Source organism: Gigantopelta aegis, chromosome 7 (genome assembly GCF_016097555.1).
Source record: "Gigantopelta aegis isolate Gae_Host chromosome 7, Gae_host_genome, whole genome shotgun sequence".
NCBI classification, from domain to species: Eukaryota; Metazoa; Mollusca; class Gastropoda; order Neomphalida; family Peltospiridae; genus Gigantopelta; species Gigantopelta aegis.
The window spans coordinates 25,033,313-25,046,841 of record NC_054705.1 but is presented as its reverse complement, the minus strand read 5'-3'; the positions used below and the strand labels follow the sequence as shown (position 1 = coordinate 25,046,841).

The 13,529-nt window shown below is 40.3% G+C and overlaps 2 protein-coding genes across 2 annotated transcripts in view; both read right to left on the bottom strand.

The window, feature by feature from the left end:
* LOC121377512 overlaps positions 1-318 on the bottom strand; it is a 30,629-nt gene extending 30,311 nt beyond the window's left edge. Inside the window, exon 1 of the mRNA XM_041505526.1 lies at positions 92-318. Coding sequence (XP_041361460.1) covers positions 92-116 — 25 coding nt within the window. The 5' untranslated portion in view covers positions 117-318. The remainder of the gene's footprint in view (positions 1-91) is intronic.
* A 2,730-nt stretch (positions 319-3,048) lies between these two features.
* Positions 3,049-11,927, bottom strand: LOC121377992 (neuronal acetylcholine receptor subunit beta-2-like). The gene is made up of 2 exons (XM_041506089.1): positions 11,516-11,927; positions 3,049-3,482 (listed from the first exon to the last, which is right to left on the bottom strand). Exons 1-2 carry the CDS (start codon positions 11,847-11,849, stop codon positions 3,049-3,051), a joined length of 768 nt encoding a protein of 255 aa, XP_041362023.1. The 5' UTR covers positions 11,850-11,927.
* Between the last annotated feature and the right edge of the window lie 1,602 nt (positions 11,928-13,529).

The following is a 13,529-nucleotide window of genomic DNA, read 5'->3' as shown; positions in this document are numbered from 1 at the left end:
CCCCCCTTTCCAGGATTTTGATCAGGGCACGGTCCTGTTAATTCACCAAAAGGAAGAGAGTTGTGGGTGAATATAAAACTGTTAAACTTACAACCCAACGCAGAATCGGAAGCCATCACTGTCGGAAAATGTAAACTTATCCCACTGACAAGATTTAAAAGTTAAAAGAAACACACAAAAAAAAGAGTGGGCTGGGTTAAAATCTGTTGAACCTGAAGGCAGACCAATCTGTACAGATTCTTGGCAAAACAAGATAATAAAAAAAATCTTAATGAAACCCACTGAAAAAATGTATTGCTTTAAATTATGGATGTAAATCACGTGACTAGTTTTGACGTCATATATTCTTTTTGACAGGAAATGACGATAGGAGTGGGTCGCGATTCAATACGTATCTCGACATCGCAATTTACATAGTATCACACACGCACACGCACACAACACACACACAACACACACACATACAAACACACACACACACATTTTATAATTTTATAAAAGGACACATTTTGTAAATGATTTCATAGCAATATAGGCCTAGAATGAATGAATGTTTAAGGACACACCAGCACGAAATACACACCGTCTGTTAGGTGTCAAACAAAGGTAAATATATGAATGAATGCATGAATGAATGTTTAACGAAACACAGCACATAAATACACCTCGGCTAATGGGACGAAAGAAAAAAAGAAAAGAAAAAAAGAAAAAACCCGAGACTATAAGTAGGCCTATTGATTATGAATGACAGCGTGCGTTGCAACAGCTTGCTCTGAATGTGCACGTAAAGCCCTAGGACCTGATGAATGAGCTTCCATGCAAAACGTTTCAATTCTGACAAGATAATCTCCTTTCTCTACCCCCACCCGCAATTTTATATAATAGGTATTTTCGTGCTTATAGCCAATAAAGAGCCAAGCACACCTCGGCTATCTGGGATGTCAGTTCAGGAAAAGTAAGTTTTTAATTTTTGGTGGTTAGTGAGAGAGAAGTCGGTGTAGTGGTCTTACACCAGACCCGTAGGACGGATTTTCAAAGGGGAAGGGGGGTAGGAGGTGGGGGGCTAATTTTTATGATTGTTCTATCGTCAGGTTTTCGTTTTAGCATTATAAGACATTTTAAAGTCCCGAAATAAAAACTGGTGAAAAAAGTGGGAGGCTCCCCGGCTCCTACGGGCCTGTACACTACTTGTCAGCCTTACGTCCGATGGCTTAATTGACACCCAATAGCCCGTGATTAATAAATCAATCTGCTCTAGTGGTGTCGTTAAACAAAACAAATGTTTTCCCGATGGTTTAACCGCTACACCTCGACACAGGTACAAGACGATGAACCGTGCTACGTCTAAATCTAAATCCACATTGCACGTAATTAGTACTTAAGCAATTTGTGGGAAGGAGATGTTTTATTTAACGACGCACTCAACACATTTTATTTACGGTTATATAGCGTCGGACATATGGTTAAGGACCACACATATAATGAGAGAGGAAACCAGCTGTCACCAATTCATGGGCTACTCTTTTCGATTAGCAGCAATTAAGGGATCTTTTATATGCCCTATCCCACAGAGAGAATAGTACATACCACGACCTTTGTTACTATTTTCAATTAGCAGCAAGTGATCTTTTATATGCACCATCCCACAGACATGATAGTACACACCACAGCCTTTGTTACACCAGTTGTGGAGCACTGGCTGGAACGAGAAATAGCCCAATGGGTCCACCGACGGGAATCGATCCTAGATCGATCGCGCATCAGGCGAGCGCTGTACCACTGAGCTACGTCTCTCCCCCAATTTGTGGGATTCAACGTTCATTCTTAGATAAGTGAACAATCTCCCACACGAGTTGACGAGTTGAATATAAAATCAACCTTCATGGATGGAACCATTATATTTTAAATCAAATAGAAACATAAAATTATTGTGGCTTCATGAATCATTCATTGGCTGACCCAGATATGACTTTATATTTCAAATACGCTGATAAGAAGAACATCAGTCTGTTTTTTTAAGGACAATCCAAAAATTAGAGAAAGAAGTGAGGATTGGTCTATTTAATAATATAGAAATAGAGAGCAATTTTGACGTAACATTTTGAACAAAGGTCTATAAGTTTAAAGTTCGATCTATATGTCCACGTGTGTGGCCTCGTTAAGGCCGTTAAGGTGCACAGCTTGTAGAGACGAGATGGGTTGCATCCCGTCAAGAAAACCGCTAGAGTGACGGTCATTAGATGTGGAAGGTATAGTGCTATGCATTTATACCAACTTTTACAAAGTGTACTGGTCATACAAACATAAAAAAATATATATATATATATAATTATGCGAGTGCGTAAAAAAATATTATAGCCTACGTAAAATATAGACTTGGGGAGTGCATATTATTTAGAGGAGTGCATATTATACATATACTATAGACTGGAGGAGTGTATATTACATGTATAATATACATTGGGGAGTGCTTATTCTACGTATAATGTTGACTGTGCAATTTATATATGACACCTGATTCGTCTGAACAAGAGAATATCCGACTAAGGTATAGTTTAGTCGTCACGGTTGGTATAGTGATGTAGACTGGCCCGGCTCCGGAGGATACGAGATAGTAGTAATATAAAACAAAACAAAGTGGACCCCACTTCCTATTTCTCATTAGAGTGGGTCAGTCAATCTCCCAGTGCTGCTAGACAGGTGGAGGCTTAACGTGAACAACTAAACGACTAAAACCAGCCGAAAAAATGACGTACAGGCAAGGAATCGTGTTAAAACAGAATGAACCCTGGTGTCGCAGACTGTCGAAACGAGTAGCGTTCAGTCAGTTCCAGTTGCCGCATACATTCCAGTAGTAAACTGCATTTCGTTGACAAAAACAACAAAAATGGAGGATTTTAAGGAGACACTTTATACATTTTATAAATAACATTAAACACCCTCAAAAAGGTTTGTTTTTTTCTTCAAATTACATCCGTTCGTGAAACACTTGTGTTTACATGGCTGTTTTTCTAAATGAGCAAGAAGAAAGAAATATCCTTCATTTGTTTAGCTATGGACATAAAAGAATATCAGAGTACTGGACGTAAGAATGCACAAGCCCAACACAGACATCCTAAAGAGAAATGAATTGAGGACGACGGCGAATTCTCTGTAAGACAACTTCTTGACCTCGATAAACCCGCTATGCCTGGACAATGACCGTGACACCGGCCTTGAACTTGAAGAACCTCCAGTCTGGATCATCATGTTTTGTACATTCAGGTTTTCTCTCACTGTGACGTCACTGGGTGGATCTTTTTGCAACCTGTTTTTTATTCGACAGGGATTGAAAGTTGCTACAGGTGCTATGAAGTACTTTGTAAACGTATGTAACGCAAATGAGATGTGGTCGGTTTCCTCCGTGTTGTGAAGTGATAAAAGCCCAATGCTAAAAATAGTTACCACAGTTCCAAGGACCATCAGGCTTGAAAGATAAATATCTGAAAAATATCAAAATCAAATTAAAAAATTTATTCAAATGCAAGACATGTTCCAAATGATATTTAGCCGTGGTACTGCAAATACGAACAACGAAGGAATGGCATGTTTTATTTAACGACGCATTCAACACATTTTATTTACGGTTATATGGCGTCAGACATATAGTTAAGATATTGAGAGAGAAAACCCGCTGTTGCCACTTCATGGGCTACTATTTTCGATTAGCAGCAAGGGATCTTTTATATGCACCATCCCACAGACAGGATAGTACATACCACAGCCTTTGTTACACCAGTTGTGGAGCACTGGCTGAAACGAGACGAACAACAAATGCAGAATACTCATCTAGAATACATCGCCACAAATTATCTTAACGCAGAAATGTATAAAATGCTGCAATTAAAGAGACATTCCTGAGTTTGCTGCAATTTTAAAGATGTTATTGACTAAAGGAGACTTTTTAACGCTTGTAATTACATATCAAATATATTTGTCTGCATAAAATATTAGTGGCTGTATATTAAACGTGTTTCTGATCGTTCTAATATTTGTACTAGGCTAAATTTCATTTAGTTTTTTCGTACGTACGAGATTATTTGAAGACAAAATCCAGTTTGGGCTTCTTACAAATATTAAGACGACTAGAGACACATTGAATATACAGACACTGATATTCTAAACACTAAAATATATTTAATATGTAAGTTTAATCGTAGAAATATTTTATTAGTCGGAAACATTTCACAATGCAGCAAACTCAGGAATGTCCCTTTAATGATAGACAATCACTTAAAAATATTCATATAGATAATAAATGAAAAGCATACATGAACGGGGAAGTTAAAACGTTCAGCATCCATCTTTATAAATATACCGTATTTAGCAGCTTTAAACAAAATTAAAATGTGAATTTTACGAATGATCACAAACTGCCTTCAGTTACTATGGGATGACCAACACAAATCTATATTTATAATTTATATTTAAAAAAATGCACGTCCAATGAGGTAGCCAATTATATACTGAGAGACATAAATAACGCAATGTGTTTTTTCTGATATTTTTTTTATAGAAATGTTATGTCATCTATATTAAGCATGCAGACAAATGAGATATTGGTAACAACTGTAACTGAAAGAAGATATTGTTCAAATCGGGAAAAATATTGATTAAAATGTGTATTGACACAAAAAACGTAACTTTTTTTCAGTAACAGAATGTTTTTTAAAGCATTACTTATCGTGGCGTATAAAAAAAAGCCAGAAAAAAACTAACCATAGTCGCTTTTATAGGGAGACGAGAGCAGGCAATGCACGTGCAAAACGATTTTATAAGCTGCTGTGCTGTTGCAATAAACATCCAATTATGCTTTTTCGCTGCAAACTAATTTAATTCCATATTTTTCTGATTTCGAACAAAATCATCTTTCACTTACAGTTGTTACCAATATATAATTTGTCCGCATAGGCTACTCAGTATATATGTTTTGACATTTCTATAAAAGATTATTCAGGAAAATACCCATTGCGTTATTTATGCCTCTCGTTATATATAAAACACAGGATGGAATCATTGCTTTTGTCATCAATGGCGTGCGAATTACTCTTTTATTTATGAAACACATTTGTCAAAATAGTTCCAGTGGTTCAAAACAAGAAGTCAAGGAATATTTTTGTTAAATTGTATGTCTATTTATAAAGACCGAACATCTAAAAATCGGATAATATATCTAATATTATTTGTACAATCACGGATCCAGATTTTGTTTTGTTATTTTTAAGTATTATTTTTTAAAAGCAGAATTGCTTCTCAAGAAAGGCACTAACAATTTTCGGTAAACCGGTAGTAAATTCTCTGGGGTTGTATTTGGACACATGCAGAACTAAGTAGCGGGTATATCCCCAGTTTAATTTATCATGATAATCGATATGTCGATATTTTTTTTTTTTAATACAGTAAACCGCCATTCCCAACCACAAGCGTGCGATCCGGGGGCGGGGGAGGGGGTAGGGGAGAACGGGGGTGGGTGGAAATATTTAACTACTAGATGTTATATCATATTTGGTCAAATTAACCACAAATTTGCAGTTTCTGTTTTAAAAAATGGTACATGTATTTAGTGTCTGTCAAAAAGAGTCTGTTCAGTGTAACTCAAACGTAGTGGTGCACATACCGTTCTGGTAGTGTGTACAACGTGGGCATCGACTAAGCATAGCTAAGTTTGCTCATAGATGTGTGCAATATTTTCACTATAAAATACCTAGTAGGGCATTCATACTACTAACTGGAGACCATCCATAAAGTAATTATTTTATCAAAATCAATTATTGTTTTATCACCTCTCCTCAGGTACATGTTTTGTACATTTGATCATTATAACCTTCTAGCTCTTAGTGGGGTGGGATCTAGCTCAGTCAGTAGAGGATTCACTTGGGGTGCTTGAGTTGAAGGATTGAATTCCTTAAGTTAACTCAAGCTATGCTTGTTTGTGTTTTCCCGTCTTAACCAGTGCCCCATGCCTAGTACACCAAAGGAAAGCTATTGCGGTTTCCTCTTATATTATATGACAAAATTTTTGACATCCAATAGCCGATGATTAATAAATCAATGTGCTCTAGTGGTGTCGTTAAACTTTAAAAACTTTTTATATTATTTGTGCACAAAGCTTGTCATTTGTATTTATTTCAACTTATTTCCGTGCTTATATTTCAATTAAGGTTCAAGCACGCTGTCCTGGACAATCATCGGCTATCTGTGGCTATCCAGTGAAAAGGTTGCGTGGTGACCAGTTGATATCCGGATACGAACCCCGAGAACCTACCAGTCTTAAGTCTTAACCACCGACTACAGCAATGATTCGGGCATGTCTTGTGACGTCACACACCCCGACATTCATAGCGTCCCCACGCTATCTCGAGGACAAGAAGTGTCTGAACACATTCTGGGATGACTCATGGCCATCGCCGGGCACGTTTAAAACACCGTGGAATTTTCCACTCCCCGTTGACTCACATCTGGTTGACACACACACACACGTCAAAACGATTAAACGCACGCTATCTTGCCATCCGATAGTCATTAACGACATCCATGGGCGTCATTTGCAAGGAAAAAGTAGGGGGGGGGGGGGGGACAGTTGGGTTCTAACAATATTTCGTGCGACTAATCGCGAGCGCCCTAGGCGTGAAGCGACTCTAAGGAGGTCTGGGGGCATGCCCCCCCCCCCCGAAAATGTTGAAAAATGAAGGTCATTGTGGCTGTCTGAGAACATTATTTAGAGTAAAGTGGGGGAACATCAGATATTCTGTCCCCCCCACTGCTAAAAGTGGGGGGACATGTCCCCCCCCTGTCCCCCACCAAATGACGCCCATGACGACATCCGTACCATCTGTTTAGACCCCCGACAGCTACCAAACCCATTAAACACATGCTATCTTGCCATCTGATAGCCATAAACTTCCGCACCGTCTGTTTCTGTACATCAAAGGCCCCTGCGTGTGCTGTAACCTGACCGTGGTGCAGGGATGTAACATTCTCTTTGAGGATGGCCAATACAGCACAAATTGAAATTTTGAATAAAAGCCAGTATCTATCTGTGATATTTGTATTTTTGCACAGTTCTTTACACTGTTTTTATTTAAATCTTGAATTGTTATATTGATGTTGTTGCATTACCGTAGTTCGACACCCAATAGCCGATGTATTTTTCGTGCTGGGGTGTCGTTAAACATTCATTCATTCATTCATTCATTCATTCATTGTACATCAAAGGAACCCCGACAGCTAACTCTATTAAACCCACACTATTTTGCCATCTGATAGCCATTAACGACTTCCTCATCATCTGTTTCCTGTACATCAAAAGACCCCCGACGGTTAACACACCCATAAATCTGGCCAATATCCGGTGTTTCCTGACACAGAGGTCAGGTTCCCACGCCCAAGTCATTAACCCAGAGGTCTAAGTACTCGAAGCAGGTCAAGGTTAGCGTCTCCGTGTCGTCACACCCACGCTTAGAGGTCAGCCAATCAGAAGAGGCCACGCCCAGGTCACGTGACCTAGCTCATTTGCATACATGCCGGTCAAGTGCCGGAGGTACTACTAGCATACAAGAAAATGTATACTACTCGAAAGAATTTAAGGGTCAGACGATATTTCGACATTATTTTCTGAATGTCAATTATATTAGCTAGACCATAATGTCACGCATGGTATTGTTCCATTTTGACGAAAGTGGGTCTAAGCAACCCATAAATGAATTAAAATCCACTGTCATTGACACTGTCGACTAGTTCTAATGGCGAAAACATGCTTACATTTGCACGTAAATTAGGGCGAAAGCGAAAGGTCTGCTAAGTGCCCATAACTTGCTTTTTCACAAAGCGCTTTATTTGCACGCTTTGCACGTGTATTCCATGTTCCCAATGCTGAATTTCCGTATAATTGGAGCTTGCGTTCGTGTACGGTGCACACTCCAAATTCGACAATGGTACGACTTCAACTGACTATCGAAGATCGAGGAAGGGCTATTGCTTGGCTTCAGGATGGCAATACGCAAAGAAATGTTGCTCTGAGCCTTGGTGTTAGTCAGAGTGTCGTTGGCCGACTGTGGCAACGGTACCAAGCAACGAATTCTGTTCGAAATCGTCCACGTTCGGGAAGACCCCGAAGCACTACAAATAGAGAGGACCGCTACATCACCAATATGGCTCTACGTCAACGCACAACCACTGCACGCCGATTACGTGACAATCTGCGGACTTCGACTGGAACTCGAGTGTCTGATCAAACCATACGCAATCGTCTGAGAGCCAATAATCTACGCTGCCGTCGCCAGGCTGTTCGACCACCACTCCTACCACGTCACAGAACGGCCAGACGTCACTGGTGCACACTTCATCTGCGGTGGCAACGTGTTCAGTGGGGTCGAGTGATGTTCACTGATGAGTCCAGGTTTAGTCTCCAGTTCAACGACGGTCGAGTTCGTGTCTACAGACGTCCTGGGGAGCGCTTCGCTGACGTTAACGTTAGACAACGTCACCGGTTCGGTGGTGGCAGCGTCATGGTGTGGGGCGGCATCTCTGTCCACCACAGGACCCCCCTCTATGTGGTGGATGGCAATCTGAATGGAATCCGCTATCTGAATGAGATTATCCGGCCGTTGGTTCTCCCAGGCCTTCAGCAGATTGGTGGCGGGGCAGTTCTGCAGGATGACAATGCCAGACCCCACCGCGCCAGGGTGGTAACGGACTTTCTCAGACAACAAGGTATCGCCAGGATGAATTGGCCAGCATATTCGCCTGACTTGGCCCCAATAGAGAACGCCTGGAACGAATTAGGCAGGAGAGTTCGGGATAACCATGCCCCTCCGGCCAACCTTCATGATCTGGGTCAACTTCTTATGGCAGAGTGGCAGGCCATTCCCCAAGAGTTCTTCAGACGTCTGATCAACAGCATGAGGCAACGATGTGTCGAGTGTATTCGCGCCAGGGGTGGATTCACACACTATTAAACGAATGTTCTAATGTGTAAAATCCATGTTTGATTGATTGAACTAAATCCCACCCCACTGAGAGCTAGAAGTCAGTGTGGAAAAGTCTACCGTAGGTCATTAATGCATGCAGAAAATTCCATTCATGTCGCTGCAAAAAATGGTGTTGAAATGTTTCAAGGCTTTTCTATCATGCAGATACATGTCAGTATGTTAAACAGGCAGATCCTGGGGTACAAGGGGTAATACTCTTTATATGGCATACTAGTATTTCCTGTATTGTGACAGGCTGTCAAAAACTACTTTTTTAAAATGCAGCAAGGGGCCATCATTAACGTACATTTGCCCATTTGGGGAGGGATTTGGGCATTACAAGGGGAGGGAGTACATACGCCAAAATACATTATTTTATTGGTGTAAGATGGAAAGAAAGAAGTGTTTTATTTAACGACGCACTCAACACATTTTATTTACGGTTATATGGCATCAGACATATGGTTCAGGACCACACAGGTTTTGAGAGGAACCCCGCTGTCGCCACTACATGGGCTACTCTTCCGATAGGCAGCAAGGGATCTTTTATTTGCGCTTCCCACAGGCAGGATAGCACAAACCATGGCCTTTGTTGAACCAGTTATGGATCACTGGTCGGTGCAAGTGGTTTACACCTACCCATTGAGCCTTGCTGAGCACTCACTCAGGGTTTGGAGTCAGTATCTGGATTAAAAATCCCATGCCTCGACTGGGATCCGAACCCAGTACCTACCAGCCTGTAGACCGATGGCCTGCCACGACGCACCGAGGCCGGTGGTGGTGTAAGATGGATGCGATCAATGCTCCTAATTGTATCTGATGTACTTTTCAGCGTGGAAGATCAACGTAGTCATCAACATGCGTGTGTGTGTGTGTGTAGTGTGTGTGTGTGTGTGTAGTGTGTGTGTGTGTGTGTAGTGTGTGTGTGTGTGTGTGTGTGTGTGTGTGTCTTTTCAAATGTACAAAACATTTTCCTGTAGAGGGATGATAAAACAATACTTGATTTTGAAAAATAATTACTTTATGGATGGTCTCCATTTAGTAGTATGAATGCCCTACTACCTATTTTATAGTGAAAATATTGCACACATCTATGAGCAAACTTAGCTATGCTTAGTCGATGCCCACGTTGTACACACTACCAGAACGGTATGTGCACCACTACGTTTGAATTACACTGAACAGACTCTTTTTGACAGACACTAAATACATGTACCATTTTTTAAAACAGAAACTGCAAATGTGTGGTTAATTTGACCAAATATGATATAACATCTAGTAGTTATATTTCACACCCACCCTCCTTTTCAAATTTATATATCCGCCCCAACAACAATGAAACAAATATTTACTGACGTTTTAATGTAGTTTACATGGCTTCCTTTCTTTTAACATGCTACTAGCCAGTATTTTAAAGACAGTATACAGTGACACATTATTTCAATTAGCGCCTTGAACAGATTTATACTGGTGACCTTTAGTGACCTCAAAATTACCTTGATATTCGTTAGAAAAAATGGCATCATATTTTTTTCTGAATTTGTATACAATAATGATTATTAATATCATTGGTTCCAAAAATTAACATGAAATTCCCACGGGATCTATTTTAGCTACATATGCCCCTACACTATTATTGCGAATTAACGCCGTAAATTATGGCGTTAATATGCCGTAAAATAGGGCGTTATAATGCAGTAATAGTGCGTTATAACGCCATTTAGAGGGCATTATAACGCTGTAATACGGCGTTATAATGCCCTATTACGGCATTAAAACGCCATACTAAAAGTAGTGATTTATTTGTTTTGGCGGAAATCAGCCACCGTAGTAATCCTCCAATTCAGGAAAAAACAATAGAGAAATTTGGGCAAAATGACCTGGCCTGAACACTTTTCACCATGTATTTTTATTATTTTACTCTATATTAGGCTAGTTGTAACCCAAGTAAAATGCGTAGCGATTCGTTTGCAACCCTATACAGCTGTTTGGCAGTAATGCTAATATGAATACACGTAATTCAGATTCGAACACTTTTGTTTAACATTCAGGCAAAAATCAGCCTACTCCCCCCCCCCCCCCCCCACCACTACAATAATTGGAGCCCGTACGTCTAAGATTCGAATCACAAATAGTAGTTGTAATCCCTGTAAAATGTGTCGTGTTTTGTTTGCAGCCTTATATAACTGTTTGGCATTTTATTGGGGTGAAAATCAGTCTGCCCCTCTTCTCTACAAAAATGGGAGCTCGTTCGCCTATGCCCCCAACCCGAACCACCTCTGGATCTGCCACTGTACATACATTACAATTATCGACTATTGGACAAAAGATGCTTGAATTATCTATAACGAAGTTTGTTGACAACGATCCCCCCCCCCCCCCTAAAAAAACACAAAAAAACCCAAAAAAAAACACCAAAACAACAAAAACAACAACAAAACCCCAAAACAAACAAAAAACAAAAACAAACAAAAACAACCCCAGAACAACAACCCCGCATTTCTTACGTAACACGGATGTTCTTGTGGAGATCGGAGGCAGGTTGTTGGTCACTATGGTGAGTAGAACCACGTAGGCGAGTAGGACCGTCAGTGAGAAGGTGAGCCGCTCGCCGGAATCTATGGGCAGGAGAAAGGCGGAGATCATGAGAATCGAGTTGAGTATGATGGGCAGTAGCAGGTACTGACTGTAGAACTGCCAGCGACGTCTGAACGTCAGAGAGAACATCAGCGTGCGGAACGTGCTGATGTCGTCCGTGTCGTTGTGGAGGTAGACCGAGGACGAAACGAAGCTCCACTCACCGTGGCGAGCATAAAACTTTCTGTTGACGGACACCGGCATTTGTGGCAGAAGTTCAACCTCTTTCTGCAAAGATAAACACCACTGTTGTACTCTACTCTAATCTAATCTCTTTTAGCGTGCCCCTTTAGGAACACACCACCATCTGTCATGTCGTTACTTGATGTAGCAGCTTAATGAAGTCCGGTTTACGAAATAGTTCCTCATGAATTATTTTTTTAAATACTACAAATTCTGATATGCTATTTGAAATCTTTGTTTGATGATCACACGTAGGATGACCTCTGTAGTATTGAAATAACCCATTGGTTTGAAGTAACTTGTTATATGTAGTACTAACTGATAACAACTGTGCAAGTGGTATGGTGCCACTTGTGTAACAGCAACACGAGGCGGTGGTCGCGCATAAGGGCCATTAATTGAAACATTCCCTGGTCGACCTATGTTGATCTTTTAAGCGGGACATATCAATTGAGAGCACTCCCTAAAATTAGTAGTCACGTGACCCTCTCGACAGTGTTGTATTTTTCACAGAATATATTCTCACATAAAAATTGTATTGAAGTTGAACTGCATGGAGTAATTAATGGTGGTGTGTAACCTTTACCTCTATGGTTTTAGGCACGTTCTTTCCAGGCCATATCTCTGGCAAGGTCAGTGAGCTGGCATAGGACGGATAAATTTATTTTAATGGGCAAATTTTGATAATTGGCCCAGTGGTTTAGAATCGATCTCTGTCTGTGGGCCTATTGGGCTATTTCTCGTATATCAAAGGTCGTGGTATGTGCTGTTCTATCTATGGGATGGTGAACTAAAAGATCCCTATCTACTAATGAATGAATGAATGAATGAATGAATGTTTAACGACACCCCAGCACGAAAAATACATCGGCTATTGGGTGTCAAACTATGGTAATGCAAATAAATAAAGTGATGATTAACATCAATATAAAAATTCAAGACTTAAACAAAAACAGTGTAAAGAACTGTGCAAAAACACAAATATCACAGAATTTTACGGATACTGAATTTTACTCAAAACTCAATTTTGTGCTGTATTGGCCATTCTCAAAGAGAATGTTACACCCCTGCACCACGGTGAGGTTACAGCACACGCAGGGGCTATCTACTAATGAAAACATCAAGCGGGTTTCCTCTCTAAGACTATATATCAGAATTACCAAATGTTTGACACCATATAGCCGATGATTAATAAATCAGTATGTTCTAGTGGTGTCGTTCATCAAAAACAATCTTTAATGTGTTACAGTTAGGCCAAAGAAAATAATAGTTGTACCGATTTTCCTACCGTCCCTAGGAACTATCAGGGACACGTTTTCGTATTTTCTGAAAGATCACCTGCTATTTTACAGCTCTTTACACGTGTTATAGTTCCTGTCCCAACCAGTGTCCCTCTACTGGTATATCAAAAGTTGTGGTATGTGATGTCCTGTCTGTGAGAAAATGCATCACAAAGATCCCTTGCTGCTAATGGGACAATGTAGCGGGCTCCCTCTTAAGATTATACGTCAGAATTACCATATGGCTTACACCCATAGCCAATTAGGCCAAACAAAATATTAGTTGTGGTTCCGATTTTCCTACCGTCCCAAGAAAAACCGTGCTACCCTAACGTTTTCAAAGAAAAAAAAATTGCCGACCGATCGAATCTAAATTTATATCAGCAACATGCAGTTTTGTTTTGTTTAACTTTTGCACAAT